Raw genomic sequence first — 26291 nt, 5'->3', positions numbered from 1 at the left:
GCATGCCCCTCAAACTTTGTCTGCATTGACCACAACAGCAACCGAGTGGTCGCAAAATGGATCAGCAACAGAAAACACCAACTAGACCGAGTGGGATCCCTCGCCTAGCTGCCTCCAGACTGCCTTTGCCAACATCCAGCGCTTCCAGATCCGTCAAACCTTCCCCTTCCCGTGAAAAGTTGCGCGCAGACCCCGGTCTTGATGCTACAAGGCTCCGAAGACGGTCTGAGCAGCCCGTTGTGAAGAAGCCTCCTCCAAAGTACTCATTGTCGAATAAGACCCCCGAGAAACCTCGACAAAAGAGAGACATTCCCAACAGCATATCGAGCGGTGGTGGACGGTCGGAAAACGCAGGAGGCTCCCTGGATGAAGCCCCCATACTGGGAACAGATGCCGCTGTGGAAGATGCAGAACGCCGAGGTCGCCCTCGACCTTCATTGTCAGAACGGACTATCGAGACATTATCTCGGATTCCTCCATCACCTGCGCCCTCCAGTAGGCAATCTAGTTTCTTCAATGGCAACAGCCCGGTACGGTCCCCCTCTCGGCCACCATCTACGATGACCTCAAGATCACCCTCGAGGGCATCAACTACGCGGCGACCTAGTGGTAATGATTTCCTTTCACAACCATCCCCTACAATACGACTTCCCTCGAGGTCTCGAATATCACCCGCTCCAAGCTTGTCTTCAAACGACGCTTCTACCGGCCAGAGAACATTTTTGGCTGGTACCGACATCACCTCGAACTTGAAGAAGCCTTCTATAAGAGCAAGTTTCTATGACGGGACTAAGGATACGACAAGCAAGTCGCCAAATCCTCGCCCAGCTCTAGGCAAGACATCCGCAAACTCTACGTTTTCAGACATGGGACCTCCGCCTCCACCACTTCATGTGAAAAAGACAAGGAAAGCTCTAGCGAACGATTCCAGCCCTATAAATAATTCGAGAAAGTCATCAACTCAGCTGAATGCGCCGGACCTCTCAACGGAGCAACAGTCGGAGATGGAAATGAGAAAGGCTTCCAAGTCATCCAGCGCATTAAGGGAGAGCATTGCTAAGGCGAAAGCCGCGCGCAAAGCATCTGCAAGGCAGAACAGTTCCCAAAACGGCTCCGTTCATGGCTGGGACAATCTCAATGTTGAAGATCCTTTCAATCAAAAGCCCAAAGACTCGAACCATGGGTTGCTCCGCAAGCGTGTGGAAGCAGGTCGGATCTCCGGTCATTTGAACATTGCGGCCATGTCGTTGACGGAGCTACCGAAAGAGGTCATGACTATGTATGACTTCGATCCTAACTCTACTACAGATTGGTACGAGAACGTCGATCTCGTCAAGTTCATCGCCGCAGACAATGAATTTGTTGAGTTATCGGAGGCAGCCTTCCCTGACATCGATCTATTCGATATCGATCCAGACACTGACGAACGAGGCAATCAATTTGGCGGATTGGAGATCATGGATCTTCATGGCAACCAGCTGCGCACCCTTCCAATGGGTTTCAGAAGATTGCAAAGGCTCCACACTCTAAACCTGTCCAATAACAAATTGGACGCGAAAAGCATTCAGATTGTTATGCAAATGGAGTCTCTGAAAGATTTGAAGCTGGCAAACAATCTCTTGGAGGGTTCGTTCTCCTCAGACGTGAAGAACCTTACCAAATTGGAGGTCCTGGACTTGCGCGGCAATTCTCTCACCGAATTGCCCAAAAGCCTCGAGGATTTGGCTTGCCTTAGGACTCTAGATGTTGGCGATAATCAACTGACCTCTCTCCCTTTCGAGTCTCTTGGCATGCTTCCTCTTAAAGATCTCAGAGCCCCTAGGAACAAGTTGGCTGGAACGCTGATCCCAGCTTCTCTATCGAAGCTTGACAAGTTACAGAACTTGGATGTAACCAGCAATGCGCTGACAGCAATATCAGAACGCGAAGACCTACAGATGCCTAGCCTTCAAACCTTGTCCATCAGCGTGAATCGCATTAAGCACTTGCCAAACATTTGTACTTGGAGGGCGCTTTTGACTCTCTCGGCAGAGGACAATAGTCTTTCAGCGATCCCGCAGGGGTTCGTCGATCTGCAAAACCTTCGCAATGTTGACTTCACGGGAAACAATATATCCAGATTGGATGAAAGGATTGGATTGATGGAGAGTCTTTCCACCCTTCGCTTAGCCAACAATCCACTGCGAGAACGAAAATTCTTGACTATGAATACAGATGATATCAAGCGTGATCTGCGAAACAGGTGCGAGCCAGAGCCTCAGGATACCGATGATGACGAAGGCTCCGTTGCCACGCAATTCACACTCGCACCAGAAACACCAGCTCAGATGACGTCGTGGCAGGTCAAACCGGGAGGGGTCCTTGATAGATCGTATTCAGAAATGTCAGAGGTGGACGTGAAGCAGTTGGAGCGAATCAACTTCAATGATATACGCTGCCTGTACCTGCAACATAACTCGTTGACCTGCATACCTGTGCCAGCTCTCAGTATGCTAGCACACTACCTAACCGATCTTGACCTCTCGAATAATCCCCTGGACAGCTCATCCGTGCTTTCCACACCTCTAACACTACCGAATCTCCAAATCCTCAATCTAGGTGCCGCTAGGTTGACGACCCTCGAGCCGATATTAACCAATCTTTCGGCCCCATCTTTGACGACCCTAGATGTTTCGTACAACCGCCTTTCGGGGCCCCTTCCTGCTGTGCGCCAGGTTTTTCCGAAGTTGATGACTTTTCTCGCAGCGGACAATGTATTTCAATCTTTGGAGTTCGATGCTGTGCAGGGCCTCCAGGTGCTGGACGTTGGTAACAACAATATCAGCTCTCTTCCGCCAAAACTCGGCTTGCTGAGGCCCGAAGGTTGCAGCAAGAATTGGGGCACCGGATACCCTCTGAGAAGGTTCGAAGTGGCAGGTAACAGCTTTCGGGTTCCCCGATGGCAAGTCGTGGCGAAAGGTACTGATGCGATCCTTGAGTGGCTGAAGGATCGTATTCGAACCGAAGACCTTGCGGAATGGGAACCCGACGAGGAGTCTATTGTGCAGGAATGAGTCGAGAGGTGAGGAAAGTAAGACTTCAGAGTTGGAAAGCATCTAGCGAATCTCGGCACTGGATCTTGGTCTTTTGACGGACTGCGTTGATTGTACAGTGTATAGAGCTTCTTTACCCATCTTGATGATCCATTTTCCTACCATGTATATACGCCATTTCACACTTGCTCGACTGTAATAAATTTCGGAGATTTCTCAACTGGCTATAAAGTGCTTGAGTCGCGAGAGGTCTTCTCGAATTGCGGCAGTGCTTCACTGTAAATGTAACCCATAAGTGGTGGGTTTCTCCTTTGATGTATCATTCATTCCTGATCTGCCACCCCCACAGATTTGCTGACTTCATCCAAAACATTCATCCATGTTTTCGACCATATTGTGAACTTATCTTCCTTCTGCTGACTGCCGGTGGCGTCTACCGTATCCCAAGACGGTTTAACAGAGTCGACAGCGTTCGTGGCGTAGCGTTTAACCTTGCCGAGATATTGAGTGCATTTACTCAAATCCTCCTCGTACAGGGCTCCGGCAACTTCATCTACATGCTCCGGGATGTGCTGCAAGTTCGTCATCAAGTGTTCTAATCTGCCAATCCCAGAAGGAGATGAGCAAGGCACGTCGCCAGCACCCTTTAGCCGATTCGCGACAATGGCAGGGTATATCTGAGCAATAGGCTTTAAAATCCGGAGGGTCGATTTCTTCTGCGCATGTAGCGCAGCGCTGCTTTCCTCGGTATCCTCCTCTTCTTCATCTTGAGTATCTTTCTCGCCATCGTCGCTCAAGAGATCATCGAAGAAATCGTCTCCGTCCTCATCGGGATCCCATTCCTCAATCTCCTCCACTGCATCACGCACCAGATCTCGCCACTCTTCGACGCGCCGTATCACGAACCCAACAACCCCTTTAGTTGCGATATCGATCAACGTGTCGCACGAATCCCAGACACGCCCGGTTGCAACTGTGACAGTATCCTTCTCCGCCTGCAAAAGTTCTTCGCCTTTCTTTTGACCTTCCTTTGCCTTGCCCGTCCTTTCGGCGACAACTTGAACTTCGGTTACCAAGGAAGTCAATTCCCTCAAAGTAGTCTTCGTCAAAGCGTGCACCTCCGCGTGGAAAGCCTTTGTATGATTGGTCGGAGTGACAAGGAGAGCCGCCGTTACGAGAGATGGGAGCACGGAACCATTCAATGCCGAGAGAACGGTACCAACCGCCGAGTGAGTGAACGGAGAAGTGATCGTCAGAAGGGATAGCTTTGTGACCTGGGATTTCAATGCGGTGGCTGACGTGGAAAGGAGGGGAAGGGCATCCTTTCCCGAAAGTTCAGCGGCCTTGGTATCACCGGCGGAGGCTGAAAGAGCTGCTTGGAGTTGTTCCAGGAGGTTGAGAGTCGTCGTTAGACTGACCCGAAGCTGTTTTGCCATTTTGGGAGGGTTTGATGATCCGAAATACCGAGCTTGGCTTTGTTATTGCATATGAGAAAACAGAGGTAATTGAGGAGAAATTTGTAGAGATTGCGGGGCAACTACTGATTAGGGCTCTGCGGGGTCACCTGCGATCAATATTGTCCAGTTGGCGCGGGCCTTGGCATGTGCCCTCATTTCCTCATTTGTGACGTCTGGATCGGACAAACTCCTTCGGCCTGAGCTCCGATATTTGTTGTTGTTATCAATCACGTACGCGACTCTCTCTTCATCACAGCACCAGTCCGTTGAGAAGAATTTTTCAGATGATGTCGAACAGACTTCAATAAGTTGAAAAAAAATCAAGTACGTTTCATTGACAGGATGGGCGCTACTAAACCTCGCACCTCCGCACGAGACTCCGCTCCAAAAGTCCAGTCGTTACCGGAGAAGACATTCATTATCGACAATGGCGCATATACCATGAAAGCTGGGTATGCGCCCGAGCTTCCACCCCCCAAAGATTTAGATCAGGCTCTTTCAGCCTGCAGTGCCATCCCGAATGCCATTGCCAAGACACGCGGAAATCGTATCTACATTGGTGCGCAGCTCAACTCGCAAGTTACCGATTGGAACGAGATGGTGTTTAGGCGACCAGTGGAGAAAGGGTACATTGTCAACTGGGAAGCACAGAAGGAAATATGGGAGAATGCATTCTTCGATGAGAAGACGGTGCGGTCGAAAGATCTTCGGATTGAATCTCCAGAAGATACAACGCTCGTGCTTACTGAGGCACCGAATGCTTTGCCGACCCTACAAAAGAATGCTGATGAGATTGTGATGGAAGAATGGGGCTTTGGCGGCTATATGAGATGTATAGGTAAGCGAGCCGGATTTCTTCCCCTGCCGTCTTACCTCTGGTTATTAAAGCTGATGTCCTAGGACCGACGCTGAATGCTTGGAATGAAGTTCAGTCCTTGTTCGGAGACCCTATCGGACAAGACTCTTCGTCTCCGATCTCACCGAAGGAATGCTTGCTTGTCGTTGACTCCGGCTACTCTCATACAACAGTAACCCCAGTTTACAAAGGGCAAGCTATCCAGCGCGCTATTCGGAGACTCGACATTGGTGGCAAACATCTAACAAATTACCTGAAAGAGATGGTGTCCATGAGGCAGTACAACATGGTTGATGAAACTTACATCATGAACGAGGTTAAGGAGGCTGTTTGCTTCGTAAGCAATGACTTTGCTAGTGACTTGGAACAGACATGGCAGGGCAACCGAAAACGTGGCTCGACGGACGCAGCCGAAGGGATCACAGTTGATTATGTGCTGCCTGACCCCAACACAGGCAAGAAGGGCTTCATGCGACCGCATGACCCTCTTTCGAATGCGAAGAAGCGGAAGAGTATCCTTTCTGGCGGCAATTCTGAGGCTCTGTCCGAGGACGTGCTGATTCTGGGGAATGAACGCTTTACTGTGCCAGAGATACTATTCACACCAAGTGACATTGGCATGAAGCAAGCCGGCATTCCAGACATCATTCTTCAGAGTCTTTCAGTTCTGCCTACCGGACTACATCCGTCGTTTTTAGCGAATGTTCTGGTTGTTGGAGGTAATACATTGATTCCAGGCTTTTTGGAACGATTGTAAGGCTGCTATGTTACGACTATCATCACTCTCGGTTCTAACATCTTCTCAGAGAAAGCGAGCTGCGACAGCTAGCTTCAGCAGAATGCGTTGTCAGAGTTCGGCGCCCTCATGAGTAAGTTCACCTTGACAGTTTCCCTTGAAACACGTTCTCATTCCGCTTGACCTTAGCCCCATACGTTCTACATGGCTTGGAGCGTCACGATTGGCAACGAACAGAGACGAGTTGAAAAAACTCGCTATCACCCGTCAGGAATATCAGGAGTATGGCTCTTCATGGGCGGGACGAAAATTTTCCGGCACTCTCTGAGCACAACTTTGCTGCGACTCTCCCCCTCAATCGGTACTGGAGTATAGTGGATTTCTATTGTGTTTTCTGCATGATGGTTGTTGGGCTGTTCTTCAAATGCTGCATTTTCAATGATACCCTTGATCTTCGACAATAAAGTGAATGATTCTGAGACTTCGAAGACTGAATGGAGAGATGCACGTGTCGTAGCTAGAGATTTTGTCAGTGAGCAGTTCCGGGCTGTTTTTAGTTGTGTTCTGTTTTGCGACCCATGGATGCTACTGATTGTTCGCAGAATCAGCTGCTCCTATCAGGCGTCGAGATCGTCTATGAAGTTACCAGAAGTTTTTGCAAAAACTCCGGCTACATCATCAGCAAGCGATGATATTAGTTATTATCATTGTCCCCGCGCTGGCTCCATCAAGATTTACACGTCAGTGATTTACACGTCCGACATTAGAGATGTACCTCACACTCTTTTTCTCCATATGATTTCAGTTTTTTTTTTTTTTTTTAGCCAGAACACCACCCCCGCCGAAACAAGGACTGGATCACTCTCAGAAAACGGGCCGTGGACATGTGGCAGGTTGAGAGACGCTCGAACCATGGCGCCTTCGCTCAGGCACCTGCGATATGCCCTCGGTTGAGGGTGCCATCGGAAGGAGTCATACCAAATTCTTCTCAAACCTTTCCAGCCCAATACTGACGAAATGATGAAGGGCACATATCTGCCAGAACCATACTACAGACTTCATCTCGTCATACTATCATGCTATATTGACCAGTGACTCGACAACCACTGTTCTTGACAAATTGCCATGCTACTTTTACGATCAGCCGAAGCAGTTTAAGGGCGCATATCGCGATCGACAGCTTTGACAGCAACTGATTATCCTCGTTCTCAGGATAGCTGGGAACATGGTCATAAATCAACCGAGCTAACAATCATGTCTTCTATCACTCTATCATCTTTGATTTCCGGCCTCATCCAGAGCCGAGCTGAAGAGGAGCGACTGCTTGCGAGTGATGCTCGGGTGATAGCTCCATTAGGAGGTGCTTCGGACAAGAAATCAATATTCGCAGGCGCTCATCGTGCGACGACCAGGCGCAATATGGATGTGTCCGGAAAGTCTGATTCGCACTTGCGAACCCATATTGCAGGGCTTAAGAGCCTTTGTCTCTTCGCAAGATTTGGTGTCATTGACAGCATGGCGGGCCTTTGCCAAAGATTATCACGAAAGAAGGAGTAAGTTCTATTTGCTCAGCTTGAGTAGCTCTATTGCGTAGCTTATGTACTAACTGCAAACAGACGTTGCACGGTCTGCTTCAGCAGCAAATCTGTTAAGGATTTGGAGATTCTCCCTTGCCAGCACAAATACTGTGATCATTGTTTCTGCCGATTGGCACTCACAGCCATGGCAAATGAGCAATTGTTTCCGCCGAAGTGCTGCTCCCAGGTGATTCCGTCCAAGCAAGTCATCTCGAAACTGACAGAGAGGGAGAAAGCCCTTTTTAAGCTGAAGACGCAGGAGTATGCGACACCGGCCACAGAACGTTGGTATTGCCCCGCGATAAGATGCGGGAAATGGATACCGCTTGGGAGGTTGAAGAGTCAACCACCAACGCAGCTCTGCCCATATTGTGACACTGCCATCTGCCCAGGCTGTCGGGACAAGGCCCATGCACCTGGCAAATGTTCCTTCGATCCTGGACTGACTGAATTTCTCGAACTCGCTAGAACTCAAGGCTGGCAGAGATGCTTTCGCTGTGGGGCAATGGTTGAGCGTGATGAGGGCTGCGAACGTATAACTTGTAGATGTGGTGCTGATCTTTGGTCAGTCCTATTCCTCATTTCATCTTTGCTCAATACGAGATACTGACGCAGCCAAGCTACAAATGTGGTGGACCATGGCTTCTCTGCCATCACAATGCGTTAGGGAACGTAACCGCAGAATGCCAAAGCGGAGCGCCTCCTGGAGACGGATTGGGCACACATGATGCAGATGAGCTTGCTGCTATCGTGGCTGCCATGACATTCGCTGAGAAAGAGCTGGAAGAATAGGTGTCGATGGCGAAGAGCACAAACATCCATCGATGAAACTGGCTAATGCATTGATTTTGAAGCGATATGCTTTGTTGTACTATGAACCATTATTTTGCTAGATTCCCATGCTGACGTGTGACTTCGACGACCCTTGATAACGAAGCAAATGCAATTAATCGTTTCAAAATTTAAGATTTCAATGCCGGTTATTCAGTCCTTCGTTTGATATGGTATATAGCCAAGCGGTGGTATACAGCAGGGATATCACGTTATATGTTACTTCAAACATCGCAGCGAGTCACCAGGCTAGTAGTCGTAAAAGCCCTTTCCGCTCTTCTTACCCAGCCAACCAGCATCAACCATCCTCTTGAGCAGCCCAGACGGTCTATACTTGCTGTCTCCAGTTTCCTGATGCAAGACATTCATAATAGCCAGGCAGGTGTCAAGACCAATAAAGTCAGCCAGGGTCAAAGGTCCCATGGGAACATTTGTTCCATTCTTCATGATGCTATCAATGTCCTCGCGGGCACCAACTCCAGTCTCCAGGCAGATGATAGCCTCGTTGATGTATGGCATGAGGATACGGTTAGCGAGGAAACCAGGGGAATCAGCCGAAACGGCTGCAACCTTGCCCATGCGCTGCACAAAGGCAATTGCAGTGTTCATGGTCTCCTTGGACGTCTGCAGACCAGCAATGATCTCAACACCCTTTTGAACAGGTACGGGGTTCATGAAATGAGTGGAGATCACACGGGAAGGAGCCTGGAGATCTGTCGGATTTGTTGTAGTGGCAGCAGCGATCTTAGTGATGGAGATAGACGAGGTGTTTGTCGCGAGGATGGCGTGCTTGGGTGCAATTTGAGCGAGCTTCGAAAAGATGGAGGTCTTGAGGTCGGGTATCTCGGGAACGGCCTCGATCACAAAATCCACGGACGAAAGGTCGTCCATGTTCTGACTGGGAGTGATGCGCGCACGAACGGCATCGGCAGCCTCCCGAGTGAGGCGCTCTTTGGAAACATCCTTTGCAAGGAGCTTGTCTGAGGCGGAACGGATTGATTGTTAATTGAAATATCCTGGGAATTACAGAAGTGTAGTGGACAATTGGACGGTATCCAGCATACCGGCAAACGTGAGACCCTTGTCCAAAGACGCCTGGGAATTGTCGATCAAGGTAACGCGAACTTGGGCCTTTGATGCAGCAACAAGAGCAATACCCAGACCCTACATACCACTTAGAATTTGACCTCAAGAAAAGTTACAGTATAGAAGCGTGCTCACCATTTGACCAGCCCCAATCACACCCAGTGATTTAACCTCGGCAGCATAGGCGGTGGTGGAAGTGCTAAAGGTACGAGAGGTAATTGACGAGCCTACGCGGGCCACACCCCGGACAGAAGCTGAGAACATGGCTAGAGAAGATGATAACTGCCTGCTAAGAAAAGAAAAAAAAAAGATTGAACACAGACGATGAGAGAAAAGCAAACGAAAACAGCCGAAGATCTATGGGATATTGGCCTGTCTTCCTCCATATACACCCGACTCATGTGATCCGACGTCATCGGCTATCTTCGGCCGTCGGTTAAATACCTTCTCCGGTAAGCCGAGGTTGGCCATTCTAATAAACGCGTGACGCGTGAGATAACGCGTTGTCATTGGCTGCTGCGATGGGCGCGAATTAAAAGGTGGGCTTTTCATCACTATCAATGTTTATGGTGATGCTATCAGTCTGCTAGACAACAGCATCGGCGGACGATCGGAATTGAAGCGGCGACTATGGATGAAGATGGTGCGCCATTGAGCGAGAGTGTCCAGGTCGTAGACCCTGATGTCCGCGCTCATGTTTATAGCCTTGTTACTGCAGTAAGTAGAGTCGATACCATCCTTCATCGGTAAGAAGTTGTGCTAATGTTTGCAGCTCGGAGGTTTCAATGGCGAGAACGTGGACCGCTACGTCCTGGGTGACGATGCACTGGCTTGTCTACGAGATATTAAGCGTTGGTTGAAATTATACGATGAAAAGAACAATCGCATGGATGTTGCGCGATGTTTGGGGGAAGCGAATCTTGTCAACGGCGACCTGCTGCCAATCTTGACTCTCTGGTCAACTAGTGGTCAAAAGAGCAAACACATGTCGAGGATTGCATTGGCGTGCCGTAAGTGAGCTGAATGGGTACGAAAAGGAGCACGATGATCCGTGGATCTGACAAAGGACAGTGGAATTGTTGGTGCCTCTGACATGGCCATTGGAGCTACACAGTGAAATGACAGTCAACCATCATCGACACATACCGTATTTGCAACAAGCCCAGGTTCTCTATAAACGTGGCATTCTCAGCCATAGTAGCGACAGCATTCTTCGAACCATCATCCGAATCGGCCTCCCCAGCATGGCAGTCCCTCGATCCGAACGAACGACTCGGGATGAAGGAATCCTGAAGCTTATGCTCTACTTCCTTCGAAATATCGCGGTGATTTCGCCAAATACTCGCCTCGCGGCGGAGGGTGATGAAGAGGAAACGTCAAGATCCGCGACCATTAATGCTTTCCAGGATCAAGATGCTTTCGCTCTTCTTCTGACCATGTGCTCCAATGTGGGAGATGATTTCAGCCTTCAAGATGTGGTCCTCCTCGAGATATTATTCCACATTGTCAAGGGAGTCAACGTGGAGAAACTCTTCATGAATGAGGCCCAACGAAAAGCAAAGCGCACAGACGAGCTCGGTGAACTTTTGCAGAAGGAATCATCTCTGCGGCGGGAATATGCAAAGAACGCACCGACCCGGCATGGCAGGTTTGGGACAATGATTTGGGTGAAACGCGATGACGCCAAGGTCTCTACCGTGTCCGGACAAGATGTGCTCAAAGATAGCCAGACAACCCTTCACAAGATGGATCAGAGCAAAAAGTGGAACAAGCCTCAGATGCGTCGAAGACAAACCGAGGTGACGGCGAACAATGACTTTAACACGCCCGTCCATCTCAACTCGACCGCGACAAAGAATCTGCGAATGTTCGTAGAAGAGTTTTTGGATTCCGGCTTCAACCCGCTTTTCACTCACGTCCGAAAAGCCATTGAACGCGAAGCTGATCGAGTCATGGAAATCAATACACGACAATTCTTTTATGCCGTTGCCTGGTTTCTTGAAGCCGAGCGTGTGCGGCGAGCACATCAACGTGAAAAACGATATCTGGGTGACAAGTCGTTGAAGGAGCTGGAACCTGATAGTTTTGCACTTGTTGCCAGTGTCCTCAACCAGGAAACATTTGTCTTTCTGAACCGCTCAATGCAGTACAGTTATGACAACAAAGATGTGGAAGACCTCAATGCGGAAATGCGCTGTTTCACGCAAATTCTGTTGACTGTACAAGAGATGGCTCAGTCACCACTTGAAGAAGATCAAGAGATTGCCGACAACATCCAGAATCGAGTCTTCTATGAAGAGACTACCCATGACCGCATCATCGCCATCATTCGTGGGTACAAAGACCAAGGATTTGGCTACCTGGATGCATGCACAGAGCTTGCTCATGTTTTCTTGAAGATGTTGGAGCGTTACTCCAAGGAGAACGTGGATATGCAGATCCGATCCCGTCGCCGCACAAAGCGTAAAGCCAAACAAGCTGAACAGGCCGATATCGAAGGCGATGGCGAGGAGCACGCATCTGAAGATGAAGACTTGATGGACGCCGAAAGAATTTCGAAGGAGCGCAAATTCGATTTCAGGCGCTTTGCTGCCAAGTTCTGCAACCAGAAGTGTGTTGACACGTTTATCGCTTTTACCAAGTACTATAAAGAGCTGAATGTGGACCAATTGAAACGAGCCCATCGCTATTTTTATAGGATAGCTTTCAAGCAAGAGATGAGCGTTCTGCTTTTCCGCCTTGACATCATCAACCTCTTCTATCGCATGATCAAAGGTCCGGGTGCCTTGGACTCAAACAAGTCGATCTTCAAGGAATGGGAGGAATTGGTCCGGCAAATTATTCGGCGCATGATCAAGAAAATTGATCAACGGCCGGCTTTGATCACAGAGCTCCTGTTCAGTAAGATCAACTCAACCGTTTTCTATCTGGAGTTTGGGCATGAGAAACAGACAATATCCGTCTCTAAAAGACCTCCGGCTGAGCTCGAAGTTGACCCGAGAGAAGCCAAGACAACCGACGAGAAAATAAAGATTGTTGTGCATGTCATGGTCAAGGATGAGCAGACTGACCTGGTCAAATGGGTCAGTGATGTCTTAAATTCGGCAGCCGATGAAAGAGAGTCCTGGGAAAGTCAGGAACAGCAATCAGAGGAACAGAAAGCTCCCAACCCAATGATTCGTACGTCTTTTGATCTTTCTGGCTGATCGTACGATGACTAACATGGAACAGCTGTCAAACCCAACAACGAGTCATGCCAGAAGGCCATGTTCTCCAACGCCAAACTACGCCTCCTCATGACCTTGGTTCGCTTCGAACGTCTAGGAATGGAGGATGTACCTGGAGCCTCATGGATCGTCCCTTCATCACTCACGTCTCAAGATCTTCGGCACACGAGATCCATCATTGAACAGTGTTTGACTGAGCCTGTCACGGAGAACTCTGACCGGGACCTGAGCCAGTTGATAAGGCGAAAATCAGGAAACAATACAAGACGAGACGGAGATGACCCAACGGCCGACGTAAATTTCGGATCCGATTCTGAGGGTGATGACAACATCCCAGATGGGCCGCTGTTCCCACCCAACCCACGATCAAGAGCTAACGCCCTCGAGCAATTGAAGAAACAGCGCAAAAAGAGACGCAAGGAAGTTGGAGAAGAAGAAGAGCCTGATGAACAAGACTTGGAGGAACGGCGTCGAGCACGCCTGGAAAATGCTTTAGCTCGACAAGCGAAGATCAAGAGCGATCTATATATTCACGCCAGTGATGAGGAAACAGATGAAGAAGCAGACCGTGAATTCTTTCGACTCGAGGAGCAGAGACGAAAAGAGCAGGCAGAAAGAATCAGGAAGGCTCTGCTTCACGGGGTCGACGAAGAGGTTAGTGAGAAACCACGGAAGAAAGGCAGTGGGCGCAAGCGGCAAAGCGATCAGCACACTGCCTCGACCGCAGATACTCAGAGCAAGCGACAGCGACGCCAGCAGCGGACTGAAGAGCTCGACGAAAATAACGATCTTGTTATGACCGGTACGGAGGCTCGATCGCCAGACTCTCCCGGACTAGGCTCGCCTTCTCTCCAAGGTGCTACCGGTGTTGAAGACACACCGGTTACCTCCGAAGAAGATGAACTCGATTTTGACGATGATTTAGCTTTCAGCCGAAATCGTGACAGAGACAAAGTTCCGAGTGCGGATGACGATGATAGCGAGACCGAGCCCCCTGGACCTGATGCCGGGCCCGATACTATAGATGAAGATGAGGATGAAGCACCTGTCGCTGCACCGCCTCGGCGAAGAGTGCGAGCTGGGTTTGTCATAGAAAGCGATTCAGAGTGAGACGTATACCTATCATGTTGTAATGATAATTCCATGCGGTGTTCGGGTTCGGTCTTGATGGGCATGGGAATGAATGTACATTTTCGCAAATATACCAAATCAGAAAAGCATTCATGTAGATGTGCATCCACTAAGTTAACAGACTCAAGGTGCTCATATTACCACTACCTATCGAGTTTTTCCAGCAATCGACAGCAATCGACAAAGCACCACCATCAACCTCTAAACAAATGAAGTGATATTATCTCACGTTGCGCCATTCCGTATCTCGATGAACTATGGAGCTGCGGCACTTTCAAGCCCTAAGGTAGTCTACGAGGAGTATAATCTTTTGACAACAATCAGAGCTCAATCATAATCGAATAAGCCTCTTCAATTCAAATGATCGATATTTGGTCAATAGAATCTATCTCCTGATAGTAGCGAGTAGCCTTACGAGACGGCAGCACGAGCTTTGTCGCGATGAGTCACAGATCCACGGACGAAGCGGGTATGAGACCTTAAAATCCCAATACTTCTACTCACTTTGTGTCTCAAAGAAGCTGCAAATCAAGATTCCTCCAGCAGCTCGAACTTTATCGGACTTCAAACAAGCCAACTGCCACTCCATCATGACTGAACAAGTCCGATTCGTCACTTTGGACGTTTTCACGTCACAGCCGTATGCCGGCAATCCGCTCGCTGTGGTCTTTCTTCCAGACTCAAACAAGCCGAGTCTGACACAAGAGCAGAAGCAGTCAATTGCCCGCGAGTTCAACTTGTCAGAGACTATCTTTGTCCATGCCGACAAAGGGGAGAAACGCACCATCGACATCTTCACCACGGACTGCGAACTTCCATTCGCAGGCCATCCCACCATAGGAGCTGCCTCCTGGTTTCTATATCTTTCTCAGGACGAAGGCGACAAGGGAGCCGTCAAGACCCTGGCCACCAAGTCGGGGGATATCCCCATCTCGCTGCAACCGGGACAGCCGTCGCCAGCAGTAACCGCTAAAATCGCACATAATACGCGGCTGCACCGGTCCAGATTCCCGCTCCAGCAACTGATCCGACTGCATCCTTTCTTGTCTCGCTTTTTCGGTATAACCGGTCAAGTGGAGCCAGATTTCCCCGTCTTCTCTATCGTCAATGGAATGAACCAGGTCCATGTCGAGCTGCCCTCCCTCGAGGCTCTCGCTGCCGTCACTACGGCCACGGGAGGTGAGGTTATCTCTGCGGGCTGTGGCTATCTGGATGAAGGTTGGGACGCAGGTTTCTGTGTGATGTACTTCTACGTCCGCAATGTCAAGGACCCACAGACAGGTGCAAATACCATTCGGACCAGGGCGATTCTCGGAAACCTGGAGGATCCAGCAACAGGAAGTGCGGCCAGCGGTCTGGCGGCTTATCTGTCTCTGATGGAGGGAAAACCTGGTCAGTATAAGTATAACATTGTGCAAGGAGTGGAGATTGGTAGACGCAGTGAGATCGGGGTAGAGGTCGTGGTCAACCAGGATAAGAAGATCGACACTGTTGAGCTTCAGGGAGGCGCTGTCAAGGTATCCGAAGGATGCATTCTACTTCCTCCGAAATGAGTCAATGACTGATTAGACGCGAACGGGTTCACTCCTGGGCTGCAATATGACGAGATGACAATGCATGGTTCGTCCGAGCTGCGACGAGATCTTCGAGTATTCTGTATGATGCTTCTGATTGTGAGAGTTAGTGAATGAGAATTAGCCCACCTGAAGGCCATACTACTATGAGACTGGTGTCAGGTAAACTTGAGGCAATTCACTACATCTGCTCTCTCTCAACGGATATCTCCGGTAACCATTCACTGTCACCCTTAAGGTAAATAAACATAAATACTACTGTTCAGTCTGTTCTTTCTCTCTATCTGATTCTTACCATCTACACCTCTCTGATGCAGCACCTATTGCTATCTTCTAAACATACTGTCTTCCCTGTCTAGATGTACTTCTGAACTCATTTTGTCTATCCTCACTCTTCTCATCTTGCCTGCGTCGAATCCAACCATGACAGAGAAGCAAAGCCGTAGGGCTTCTCTGTTGGGATCCCTTCAAGTCCTTCGAAGCAAGACTCGCGGTGGAAAGCACGCTTATCAGCCACTGGGAAGCGAGAGCGTCAGCGGTCCAAAGGACAATGGCAGAGGTGGACGCGTCTTCTCGCTTGGCTCATTCATTCCTATCAAGAAAGAAAGCTCAATCCTGACCTCGCTCAGAGGGAAGAGTCACACCTCTCAGATACACGAAGCATGGAATTCTCAGCGTCAAGTCTCAATGCCTCTACCTATTAAGTCCTCCTCATTTGGCTCTGAAGATTCGAACGAACCAACAGCCACCAATGGAAAGACTTACAGAAAGATCAAGATATCGATCCGCCGTTTGACAGCAAGAGCCAGTCCGTTTTCCTCTCCACTGAGCAGTCAGACGTCTTCTAGATCCACCAGTTTCACTGGCTCAACTTTGACCTCATCGTCCGAACACAAGTATTCGAAGATTCCGGCGCCCACTGAACCTCCAGCCAATGGTATTTACTCTCACGAAGTGTTTCAGAAAGAAGGAAAACGGAGCGTTCTGTCATCACTGAGCAGGCGTTACATCAATCTCAGACGAAACGTGAGCAAGGATGAAAACAAGTCCATCTCGAACGTTGGAAAAAAGCACGCAGAAGATGAAGAGTTTGATATTCCTCCTCCTCGGCTGGTCGAAATAGCTCAAAGTGTTCGATATGTTCGACCTACCGAACCTGTTCGAGTTGTCCAAATCGGTAAACCTGTCCAGGCAGTGCAAGTTACCCAACCTACTCTACGTATTCAGCCTGCTGTGCCTGTTGAGCTTGCCAAATCTGCCGAGATTGTCCGACCTGCTGCTGAAACAGTTCTAGTCTGTAAAAAATGTCTGGGACAGAAATCCAAGCAAACCGAGACCGTCAAGCAGCACGCTGAGATCGCCCTGGACTCGTCATCGAAGAAATTTCGCTCATCAATCCCCCGAAAGACTTCCTCTTCAGCTTCCCAGCCTGCATTGATTCGATTGACTCCTCCACGCGGTTCTATACCTGTTCCTGCTAAGCTCAGATCTCCTGCAAAGCCATGCGCTCCTGCCTTTCAAGATGGAAGAAAGGCGTCAGAAGAGCAAGGAACAAACAAGCATACAAGAGGCAGCACCATCCCTGTTCCAAACAATGACGCTGGCCTGAAAGTCAAGAAAGTACGATTCAGCGAGCCTCTTCCACTCAGACAGCAGACCTTCACCCACCGTCAGTTGTCCGACAACCAGCCCGCCTCCATATACAAGATGACGAATCGCATCCCAAGAAGCACGAGCAATATGCAGCCGAAGATACTACGGATGAGCAGAGGATTCGCCGACCTGAAGGCTTTTCAGATTGAAGAAGAGGTCATTGCACAGCTAGCATCCGATGACGACCAAGAGCAGAGCGTTTCCATCTCAAGCCAACAGTCCGAGCCAACGGCAAAGATGCCGACGACCAGAAACAAAGATCGCACTCAGAGAATGGTACTGCCCAACGATGATGATCACACCAGCAGAATCCCACGCAACAAGCAGAGAACGCTAACCACGACTACTCCTGCTGGCTTTCAGGTATCCGAAGCACAACCCCGTCAGTATTGGCTTGGCCGTTTCATGACCCTCACCAACGCGTTCCACTACGAGGATTCTTTCAATGAGCCCGATATCGCCACTGGATTTGGCATGCTGTCGAGCTACTCCCGGCCTTTAGCTCAACCCGATGCGAATCTTGCGAACTATCGTGTCAAGCGCGCCTTCATGGTTCTTGAGAATGTTTGCGTGACTGAGGAGGCGACTGCTAGTCTGAGAGAGTTCAGAGACGAGTACGTTGCTATTCATGGAGATCGTTGGATGTTGTGATGAGGCTGTTTTGTGAAAGTTTACTGTTGATGAAAGATCGTTTGGGTGTATTCACCATGTGGCGTTTCATTGGATTATGGGTATCTGGGCCATATCAATGTGTCGGTTGGGAGTTTGGGTCATGAAGGCGTCGGGATACACTAGTCATATGTCTATCTGCTGGGCAAGGCAATCGCAGGAGTCATCGGTTTGAAGTGTGTGGGTTGCAAATTGCTGTATCTAGAATGACACCGGAGTTTGATATTTACATCTGTTTCTAACAAGCCATTGCAAGTAGCCTGTCTGATGCGTAGAATTTATTATAATCCTGACTGAGGAGCTCAGAGACCACAGACTCTTTAGCATATTCGCCGTATTTAAGAGCAGAACGTCCCAACGCCATACCATGCTTGTCAAAAATTGCATCATCGAACTAATTTTAGTCTTGTGGGAAATATCGGCTACGCCGGTTCCCAGTCTGCAATTCAGTTACTTCCTCCTGCTCTTCAAGAAAGCAGCAACTTGGTGATGTCGAGTGACAAAGAACATCCGCTTCCGATCAGATTTCCAGACCAGAACGCCGATCTCCTCGGCATATCGACACGGAGCCTCGTACTCGGCCAGACTATTGAAGTCCCTGAACAAAAACCCATGCGTCGCTTTGACGCGATCTCTCTCGAGCTGCCAAAGACGAATCTGATCCACGACGGTAGGCGGTAGGACGGATGCCGGCATTCCGGCTTGATTAGAGGTAGACCTGGACGCATTGTGCTTGCGCATTTGTGGGTGTGCGTGTGTCGATAGGTAAGAGATGATTTGATCGGCGGTGATGCCCATCTCGACTGCACGCCGGACGGACTGGCGGGTGATTTTGCCTGTGATCAAATTCGGGAAGCGGTATTTCAACGTGGTGAAAAGTGCAATGAGAGAAATCTGGAGCGGTGAGGAGGTATATGCGTAGAGCCGGTAATTCGTTTCGATGATGATGAACCCGGAACCGGCTTTGCTCGAGGCTGTGCCCGTAGGTCCGGAAAGGGAGCCAGAGATAGGATTGCTCAGAGCGCTGGAGTCGGAGGTCAAGGTGGTTGCGAGGCGCGTCGGGTAGAAATGATTGGCATCCGGGGTTTCTTGGTAGACGATACCAAAGTCGGCCAAGTCGGTCAGAGTGCGCAATTGGTTGGATGTCAACTGCTTCTTCTCATACGATTTTCCCAGTTCCAAACTGCTCAAGAAAAACACAAAGGAAAGAACCTCGACGCTGTCCATACCGATGGCCGCTGCGCTCTCAACATAAAGAATCAGGATATGCCACACTTGAGTGCCAACGTCCTGTAGAACGAAAGCGAATCCGTCCTGAGTAATTTCTACTCGACGATCCCTGATCTCGACGAGGTGGCCGGCTTGCAAGAGCTCCTTCACGCCTTTGCTCAAATTGACGTCGCGTTGCATTCCCAGTCCACTCGTCCCCACCATGTACCCCAGAACTCCTTCCCACTGCCGTCTAGCATACTCGTCCAGATCCGCGATGGAGACAGCTTCCTCGTCAGATATCCGCGATAAAACACCGAATGATTGAGTTTGCTCAGCACCGGTGAGAGCCTGCCGAAGAGAGGATGCAAAAGGATCGGTGACGATGTATGCTTTTACGTTATCCGACGTCGTAGTGTTTGTCATGATATGCAACCTGCCCAGCGTTGAAAGCGCATCATCTCGCTCTCTTCTGTGAGTCAGCGACTATATTTCCCAATATTTTCACATTGAGAAAGTGGCAATACTCACTTCAAGCTGTCTGGTTTGACCCAGGCCTCCAAATCCGCCGCTGGAAGTGGGTCCTTAACGTAGAGAAGCGCCATCACAAAACATTTTGCTGTGGTCTATCAGTCCAAAAGGAGCTCTCTGTACGATGGCAACGCAAGCACGTACCCAGATCAGGCAGCATGCGCCTGAAAATGGCGAGAGCAGTGGAGGGCTGCTGGTAGAGCTTGTTGAAGACGGTCCCAGGCAAGCTCTCCAGGTAATCGAAGGGACGGGGTGGTGCCGCAGCCATCTTGCCTGCAGGACCAGAAATAGTTCGTTATCTCTGCAGCATCATCAAGCGCTGACACTGAAAAGCCTCGACGATGAAGGGTGATGATAACTAGGTAGTGGTGAATCTGTGTCCGGTGGAGAAGTTGCAATAGATATTGTCCGGTGACCATAGCGGCCACAAAGCGCAGTCGGCGATGATCTCACTGTTTAGCTTCCTCCGTAGACTCTCCCACCTAAGTATGCCGATACGTTCTTCATAGTCCATTTGCTTCCCCGTTTCCTATTCCTCACATCTTCAATTATAATTTTCGCACTGATTGAATATGACAGCTTTGCGATTTGTCAGATCTGTAAGTATCACATTCCATTTATTTCTTAATGATACTTCCATAGTGACCATTTTGTACAGGTCTGGGAGTCCTTTCGGGCTACCTCAGGGTTAGAGCCTCGGTAAGTACTGACAGAGGGCTCATATAAACACTCGAGCAAGACAGTCGCTGATGATATCTCTTGAGGTCACAGCCTGCTTGATAATGTAAGATTTTGCTATTGCACCTCATCGAAAATTGCGATTGTTACGCCTGGGATCCCACTGGCGATCAGCATCGGACAAGCGCATCGGGATATACTAATAACCGCCTTCGCAGCTTCGTGTAACTGCTGCACGACCTGGAACTGTCAACTTTGAGCTTGATATCCAGAAAGAGCACACGGTAAGTCCCCTACTTGCATCTTACTCTTCACCATACATTAACAATGGCACTAGAATAGACTCAGCATCCTTCATGGAGGGACAATCGCCAGCATGGGTACTGTATACTGATGAGATTCGTCGCCCTCTTTACCATCCCATTGACTATTGAGTCTAGTGGACCTTGGCGGCTCCCTAGCCGTAGCCTCTCGAGGTTTGTTCGCGACTGGTGTCTCGACAGATCTTAATGGTATGCCAGACCATATGCACCGGATGAGTCAAGGTTGATACTATACTGATACGAGCTTCTATCACAAGTAACATACCTGAGTTCTGGAGGTAAAGTTGGAGACAGGATCCAAGCAGTACGTTTTTCGAGCTTCATTTAGGTAGAGCTCTTTATAAGATTACTGACTTGCATGCAGGAAGTCACTTGCGATAAGTGTAAGTCCTATTAGTGGTCAGAGGACGAGCCCTCGCAGGCCCATGTCATCCTAGACCATGCGAATTTTGGTCCATCGATATGCCTAACCAAGTCGACAGTCGGGAAAACTCTAGCATACACAAACATCAAGTTCATGAACTCCAAAGGCGAGGTCTTCGCAAGAGGCAGTCATACAAAGTACGTCTTCACGCTTCACCGATCAGATCCTTCGAATAGCTGATAGCTTTGACCGGCAGGTACGTTGCTCTCGCCTGGAAGGACCCCCAAAACATTGTTGAGGAACTCGGTGGACGCAAGGAATCGTAGAAAAATCGGCATATCTTGCCGGCTTGCACTCTTAGAGTTGGTGGATTTTCCATCACGGCTGAGACAGTCCTTCCGGAGGCGCATATATACATCTGGTTCCCATCCTAGAGAATCTGAGAAGTCTCTATAGATCGAAGCAACTTAAGAATGCCGTTGTACATAGAAAGAATGAACCTTTTGCGCATCTCTTATGGCCTCAAAATTACTGACCGCGCTTCGGAATATATTCACCTGGTTGGTTGATGGACGGGGGATAGGAGGCGCGAGGATACAGCGGCCAAGGCACATCACACATAAGTACACTTGAAACACAATGGAAAAGGCGGCCCCTTAAGAGATCCCAGTCATGCATCCTCCTATTTTTCCACCCCATGTCTTCAGGCACTGGGGTTTAAGTCAAACGCAAACCACAAAGACATAGCCTATTATACCGGATCAGGTCCCGAATATACACAAGAACTCCGAACGCAACCCTACAGACAGACTACACCATTAGAAGAAACGATGATGTCAAGCTGTTGGCATCAATTGACTCCTACGCTGCTATTCAAGCATGCTCATGCAATGGGTCCTCTTCAGGCTCATCGCCCGCCCCAAGCATGACTTCATCCTCATCCAACAGCTCGTCTTCCCCATCAGGCATTACATCGTCTACCACGATATCCTGGTCACCCATGGCCTTAACCTTGGCCTGAGTCATCTCAAACACATATTGCCCGAGATGTTCGACTCCCTCCATAGGCGTACCCTGCACCTCGTCGTCCAGCGATCGTGTTGTTGGGAACATTTCGCCCGTGGCCAACATGAGTCTGTCAGGGCGCTGGAGGAGAAGGTCAAAGGCCGGCTTGAGTTCATAGCATGACTCGAACACCTCGCGACGACCGAGGATATAGAGACCCAGACGGGAACGGGAAAGAGCAACCGTAAGGCGGCGAACGTCACGAAGATAGCCCACCGTGCGGGTTCGCGTAAGGGAAAGAATAACGTCTGTGCAGATCCCAGGTCAGCATACCATCCACTTATCGCGAGAGATGATTCAACTTACAGTCGTTTTGTTCACCCTGGTACTTATCCACAGTTGTCACGATCTTGGGCATGCCAAACAGTGCATTTTTAGCACATCGATGGGCAAGCACGTCTTTGATCAGGGCCGTTTGGCCTGCGTAGGTAGCAAGAATGGATATCTTTGATGCTGGATACCCGAGGAGTCGCATGTACTGATAAATGGCGACAGCGTACTCGGCTTCTCCCAGGTTCTGAATGAAGTGAGGGGTGGGCTCCCTTTCTCCGCTCCCTTGATAATCTGGGACGTTGATGAACTGATAGTCGTACTGAAAGCCAGCATTCGCCTGCTTGTATTCTTGAGCCGTGTGGACAATCGGCAAATCTCCAAGTTGCTTATAACGCCACCGGAAGAGATCTGCTATGCTAGGTCTTGCTCGGCCTTGCTGATCAAGATTAATCACAGGAACACCGAGTCTTACCAAGCGAAGGAAAAGACTCTGCTCGAAATGGGCGTACTGGCGGAAAGCAAGATTCTGAATAATCGGAGAGTTTTGAAGGTGATCGCCGCAAAGAACCACGCGTTTCAGAGGGAGCTCGCCATTCTTCATGCGTTGTAAGGCGGAGGGAATAAAACTTTCAATCTCAGTAATCTGCGCCGCCTCTTCCATCACGACATTGTCATATTGAAAGCCGAGGTCGGCGATTTCCTGGCGACGCATTGCCGCATGTGTAGATGTCATAGCAATGATTCTTGCTTCCTTCACAAGAAGATAGTTTGCCCTGTCGCGGGATTGCCTCAAAATCTCGAATGGGCGAATATCCTCCAATTCAGAGAAGATCCTGTCGATATGCCGTTGACAGCCCTCCGCCACATCAAGCAATGTCTCCTTCGAAGCGGCCGGATCCAGCACAGGTTGTGGTGCATTCGAGAAATACGCATGAAATGGGAAAGATGCAATAATGTCCTCAGTCGTTGTACCTTCGGCACGAGCATGGTCGAAGAATTTCGCCCACGCTGGCTGAATGTAGACTGTATTGAAATATCCAGCCGTCTCGCAGGAACTACCGTGTGCGCCTTCTGCACCAATCGACGCCGCTAAGCGTGTCACTTCAGCGAGGAAGTAATTGCGGTTTTCAAGGAATGACTCGACACGGCCGTATTTGCTGTAACTAGTTTCGGTTTCGAGTTCCTCTTCACCATGGCCGAGTCGAAGAAGATGACGCTCATCGATGTCCAGGGCCACAATCTTCTGGAACAATTGATTAAGGGCTTGGTTACTGTGCGCGATCAGAAGCGTACGCTCGTTCGGGAAGTCGTGGTAAATATTATTGATGATTTGAGTTGCAACATCCGTTTTACCAGTTCCAGGAGGGCCAACGATCACAGTCAGTCCGGGCTGCGTGCCGGATGCGATAGCTTCAACCTGAGCTGGGGTGAAACGAACGGCGTTGAGCTTGGGAGCATCGACTGGATAGGGACCTGGGTTCGGCTGTTTGTATGTGGACACGCGGATCACTCCTGCACTTGTTTTTTCCTTTTCGACCGGATCCCTCCGCCGCTTCTTCGATGATGTTGTTGAAGGGGCCTTGGAAGAATTTTCAACATATTCAAGTACGTATGGGGGGCCGAAACTCGAAGCCTCGTTGCCCGAGGGTTCAATGGTGGATCCCGGGAAACTCTCCACCAGGTGCTGCCAGTCCAAGAAAGTATCTCGGAAATCAACCGAGCTCAGTCGGTTTGGCATTTCAGTATACCTGGCACTTGCAGGGTCTCCGTATCCTAGAAAGATATCCTGAATCCAAGAGGGAAGGGCAACATCAGAGACGATGAGTCTCTGCATGTTCTCGAGTATCGACCTGAAATTGTTCTCCCGCCCTTTCCGTCTCGCAATCACGTTCATCAAGGGATAAATGTCCTGCTTCCCTTGTAAGGTGCTATCCTTATCAGCCTTGAAAGCGGATGGATCCAGATTGAGGAGCAATCTACGGAGGCGAGGTCGAGATTGATATCCATTCGTATGGCCCGCAACTGGTTCACGAAGTGGGCGACCCTGTTCATCAAGAACCTGAACCACTGTTGCAGTCCTGAGATGTATGAGACTCGGAGTCTCTACTGAGCTGTCCCGGACAATGGATTTGTTCGCGGTACCGGGTTGGACAGCTAGAAGGAAGACCACGTCATCTGGACGAAGTGAGTCCCATTCCTTTCGAATGTGATCTGCTAACCTGCCAACTTCAATTGCAATCTCAGCCCTTACAAAAGCTGGGTTTGAAGAGCCTACTTTAGGAGGCGCAACCTCGATTATGGCTGGTTTCGAGATGGGAATGGCCATTCGCGAGAAACCATCGAAAGTCAGCGTTTTGCCATCGCGGCTTGATCGAGGCTGCATCCGCTTGATAATTGCTTCCATATCCTTACGGATCTGGAAGAAAGCTTCTGAACGATACAGTAGGAACGACCGCCAAAGAAAGTCGCCAAGGCTCAAATATTGAAGATTCAGTTTCGGAATGGCAAGCGGCCGAGATCCGTCATAGGTTTCGTTTCGCAACAATGAAGGGTCATAGAGATCTTTCTCTGTGGGCACAATGCTGAGCTGAGATGCAGTCTCTTGAAACGGTACCCTGCGCTCGTAGAATGACAAAAGTATTTCGAGATAGAGATGTCGAGTGGGCGTCACCTGGGATTGTTTGGGATAATCTGTCCGGAAACCCAGGTGCGCACAGAGACTTTCAAGCTCGGAATCGTCCAGGGCGCTCAATTGTCCATCCAGTTCCGAGCGTTGCTCGATTGAGCCGTAGTTTGACAGAGCAAGGATCATCAACTTATCCTTGAAGTGCTTCATGGCGGTCCTCTGCAAATGTGCCAGCTCTCGGGAATGGCTCTCATAGACTGCCTGGGGGTCAAGAGGTTCGCCGGTATAGTCATCGATTGCAAATCCAGAAAAATGTTTCAGAAGCTCAAAAAAGTCGCGGAAGAGAGCATTTTCAGGCGAACGGTACATTCGCGAAAGCCGTATAACTGGGAGTAAGTTGAGATCCTTCAACAAGGAATTGACGTAGCGCCTTGTGGGAAGCTGACTCTCCAAGTCCACCAGGAATTCCAAAAATCTCTCACAATAGCGTAGATTATCGGACAATTCTTGCTCGGGCCCATTCAATCGCCGCAAAAAGTCCAGAAGCATAGTGTAGAGCCACGATCGCTCGAATCGCATCTTGGCTTTTGCCGCCTCATCTCCAGCTTCATACCGCTTCCCAGCTGCTCTCCAGGCTTTCTTTAAGGATGGTGCCTTAGCAAGAATCCGATCCCTAGCTTCTTCGCTCGAGAGATTGTGCCAGATGGAAATCGAGACGAGAGGGGCGCACTCCTTTCGGATGAGTACGTTCTCCAGAGATTGAAAAGCACTGATGATGAAAGACAATATGGATTGGCGGGAGAAGGTAGGCAGAGAATTGTCGACGCTCATAGAGAGGATCCGATGGAAAAGGTTGGAGAAGTCGTCGGGTCGGTCAGAAAAAGTTTCTAAGGTCCATTAGCTTTTCAACAGGTATTACCGGCCTGAAAGTACGGGAACGCACCCCATATTGGTAAATGATCTCGCTGCTTAATGCTAACAATCAGCGCAATTAGTAGCACATGGTGATTGGACGCATCTTCCGAATATGTCGGCCAAAGATATCTATAGGCAATTAGCTTCATGGGACTAAAGAGCGTCAATCACAGTCGCGGTGCGCACTTCTCCAGGACATTCAAATTCTCCAGCGTCAAAAGCGAACGAAGACTGAAGTTTTCAGCTTCTAAGGGTTCCCATAAATCCTTCTTAATAACATCCTGCTTGGCTTTGCGGACCTTAGAGGTCCCGAGCCAGTGGGTTTTGGCCAGCTGGACCCATGAGCTATCCTCACGGAAATCCTCAACAGTTGGCCTGGAATCGAGGCCGTGCGCCATGACCTGACGTGTTTGTAGGCCCATTCCCGATGTTGAGGGCTGATTTAGAAGTACTGCAGGCGCGGGTCCGATTTATTTGC

General features: G+C 49.5%; 11 protein-coding genes across 11 annotated transcripts; 7 read left to right on the top strand and 4 right to left on the bottom strand.

The window, feature by feature from the left end:
• Positions 1–56: 56 nt before the first annotated feature.
• Positions 57–3053, top strand: CDV56_108586 (uncharacterized protein; the record flags this gene model as incomplete). The annotated part of the gene is made up of 1 exon (XM_026762205.1): positions 57–3053. One exon carries the CDS (start codon positions 57–59, stop codon positions 3051–3053), a length of 2997 nt encoding a protein of 998 aa, XP_026616139.1.
• Positions 3054–3355: 302 nt separating this feature from the next.
• On the bottom strand, positions 3356–4468 carry CDV56_108549 (uncharacterized protein; the record flags this gene model as incomplete). Its single annotated transcript, XM_026762168.1, has 1 exon — positions 3356–4468. One exon carries the CDS (start codon positions 4466–4468, stop codon positions 3356–3358), a length of 1113 nt encoding a protein of 370 aa, XP_026616138.1.
• A 363-nt stretch (positions 4469–4831) lies between these two features.
• arp6 (actin family protein) lies at positions 4832–6409 on the top strand (the record flags this gene model as incomplete). The annotated part of the gene is made up of 4 exons (XM_026762115.1): positions 4832–5327; positions 5390–6098; positions 6152–6214; positions 6271–6409. 4 exons carry the CDS (start codon positions 4832–4834, stop codon positions 6407–6409), a joined length of 1407 nt encoding a protein of 468 aa, XP_026616137.1.
• Positions 6410–7335: 926 nt separating this feature from the next.
• CDV56_108449 (uncharacterized protein) lies at positions 7336–8450 on the top strand (the record flags this gene model as incomplete). Its single annotated transcript, XM_026762068.1, has 3 exons — positions 7336–7634; positions 7698–7946; positions 8228–8450. The coding sequence occupies 3 exons, from the start codon at positions 7336–7338 to the stop codon at positions 8448–8450; spliced, it is 771 nt and encodes a 256-aa protein (XP_026616136.1).
• Positions 8451–8738: 288 nt separating this feature from the next.
• Positions 8739–9839, bottom strand: CDV56_108410 (3-hydroxyacyl-CoA dehydrogenase family protein; the record flags this gene model as incomplete). The annotated part of the gene is made up of 3 exons (XM_026762029.1): positions 8739–9469; positions 9554–9653; positions 9711–9839. 3 exons carry the CDS (start codon positions 9837–9839, stop codon positions 8739–8741), a joined length of 960 nt encoding a protein of 319 aa, XP_026616135.1.
• Positions 9840–10205: 366 nt separating this feature from the next.
• tof1 (putative DNA repair protein (Tof1)) lies at positions 10206–13912 on the top strand (the record flags this gene model as incomplete). The annotated part of the gene is made up of 4 exons (XM_026761930.1): positions 10206–10292; positions 10348–10585; positions 10647–12755; positions 12807–13912. 4 exons carry the CDS (start codon positions 10206–10208, stop codon positions 13910–13912), a joined length of 3540 nt encoding a protein of 1179 aa, XP_026616134.1.
• A 611-nt stretch (positions 13913–14523) lies between these two features.
• Positions 14524–15486, top strand: CDV56_108269 (PhzF family phenazine biosynthesis protein; the record flags this gene model as incomplete). Its single annotated transcript, XM_026761888.1, has 1 exon — positions 14524–15486. One exon carries the CDS (start codon positions 14524–14526, stop codon positions 15484–15486), a length of 963 nt encoding a protein of 320 aa, XP_026616133.1.
• Positions 15487–15930: 444 nt separating this feature from the next.
• On the top strand, positions 15931–17811 carry CDV56_108198 (uncharacterized protein; the record flags this gene model as incomplete). The annotated part of the gene is made up of 1 exon (XM_026761817.1): positions 15931–17811. One exon carries the CDS (start codon positions 15931–15933, stop codon positions 17809–17811), a length of 1881 nt encoding a protein of 626 aa, XP_026616132.1.
• Positions 17812–18279: 468 nt separating this feature from the next.
• CDV56_108146 (TFIIH/NER complex subunit TFB2) lies at positions 18280–19837 on the bottom strand (the record flags this gene model as incomplete). The annotated part of the gene is made up of 3 exons (XM_026761765.1): positions 18280–19510; positions 19570–19657; positions 19714–19837. 3 exons carry the CDS (start codon positions 19835–19837, stop codon positions 18280–18282), a joined length of 1443 nt encoding a protein of 480 aa, XP_026616131.1.
• Positions 19838–20141: 304 nt separating this feature from the next.
• On the top strand, positions 20142–21260 carry CDV56_108100 (PaaI family thioesterase; the record flags this gene model as incomplete). Its single annotated transcript, XM_026761719.1, has 9 exons — positions 20142–20168; positions 20228–20268; positions 20341–20353; positions 20466–20531; positions 20585–20627; positions 20688–20759; positions 20828–20874; positions 20968–21131; positions 21191–21260. 9 exons carry the CDS (start codon positions 20142–20144, stop codon positions 21258–21260), a joined length of 543 nt encoding a protein of 180 aa, XP_026616130.1.
• Positions 21261–21807: 547 nt separating this feature from the next.
• On the bottom strand, positions 21808–26235 carry CDV56_107928 (RNA helicase aquarius; the record flags this gene model as incomplete). Its single annotated transcript, XM_026761547.1, has 4 exons — positions 21808–22247; positions 22306–25785; positions 25842–25942; positions 26000–26235. The coding sequence occupies 4 exons, from the start codon at positions 26233–26235 to the stop codon at positions 21808–21810; spliced, it is 4257 nt and encodes a 1418-aa protein (XP_026616129.1).
• Positions 26236–26291: the final 56 nt, after the last annotated feature.

Source organism: Aspergillus thermomutatus (assembly GCF_002237265.1).
Source record: "Aspergillus thermomutatus strain HMR AF 39 chromosome Unknown NODE_49, whole genome shotgun sequence".
NCBI lineage: Eukaryota > Fungi > Ascomycota > Eurotiomycetes > Eurotiales > Aspergillaceae > Aspergillus > Aspergillus thermomutatus.
This window is presented reverse-complemented; position numbering and strand designations above follow the sequence as displayed.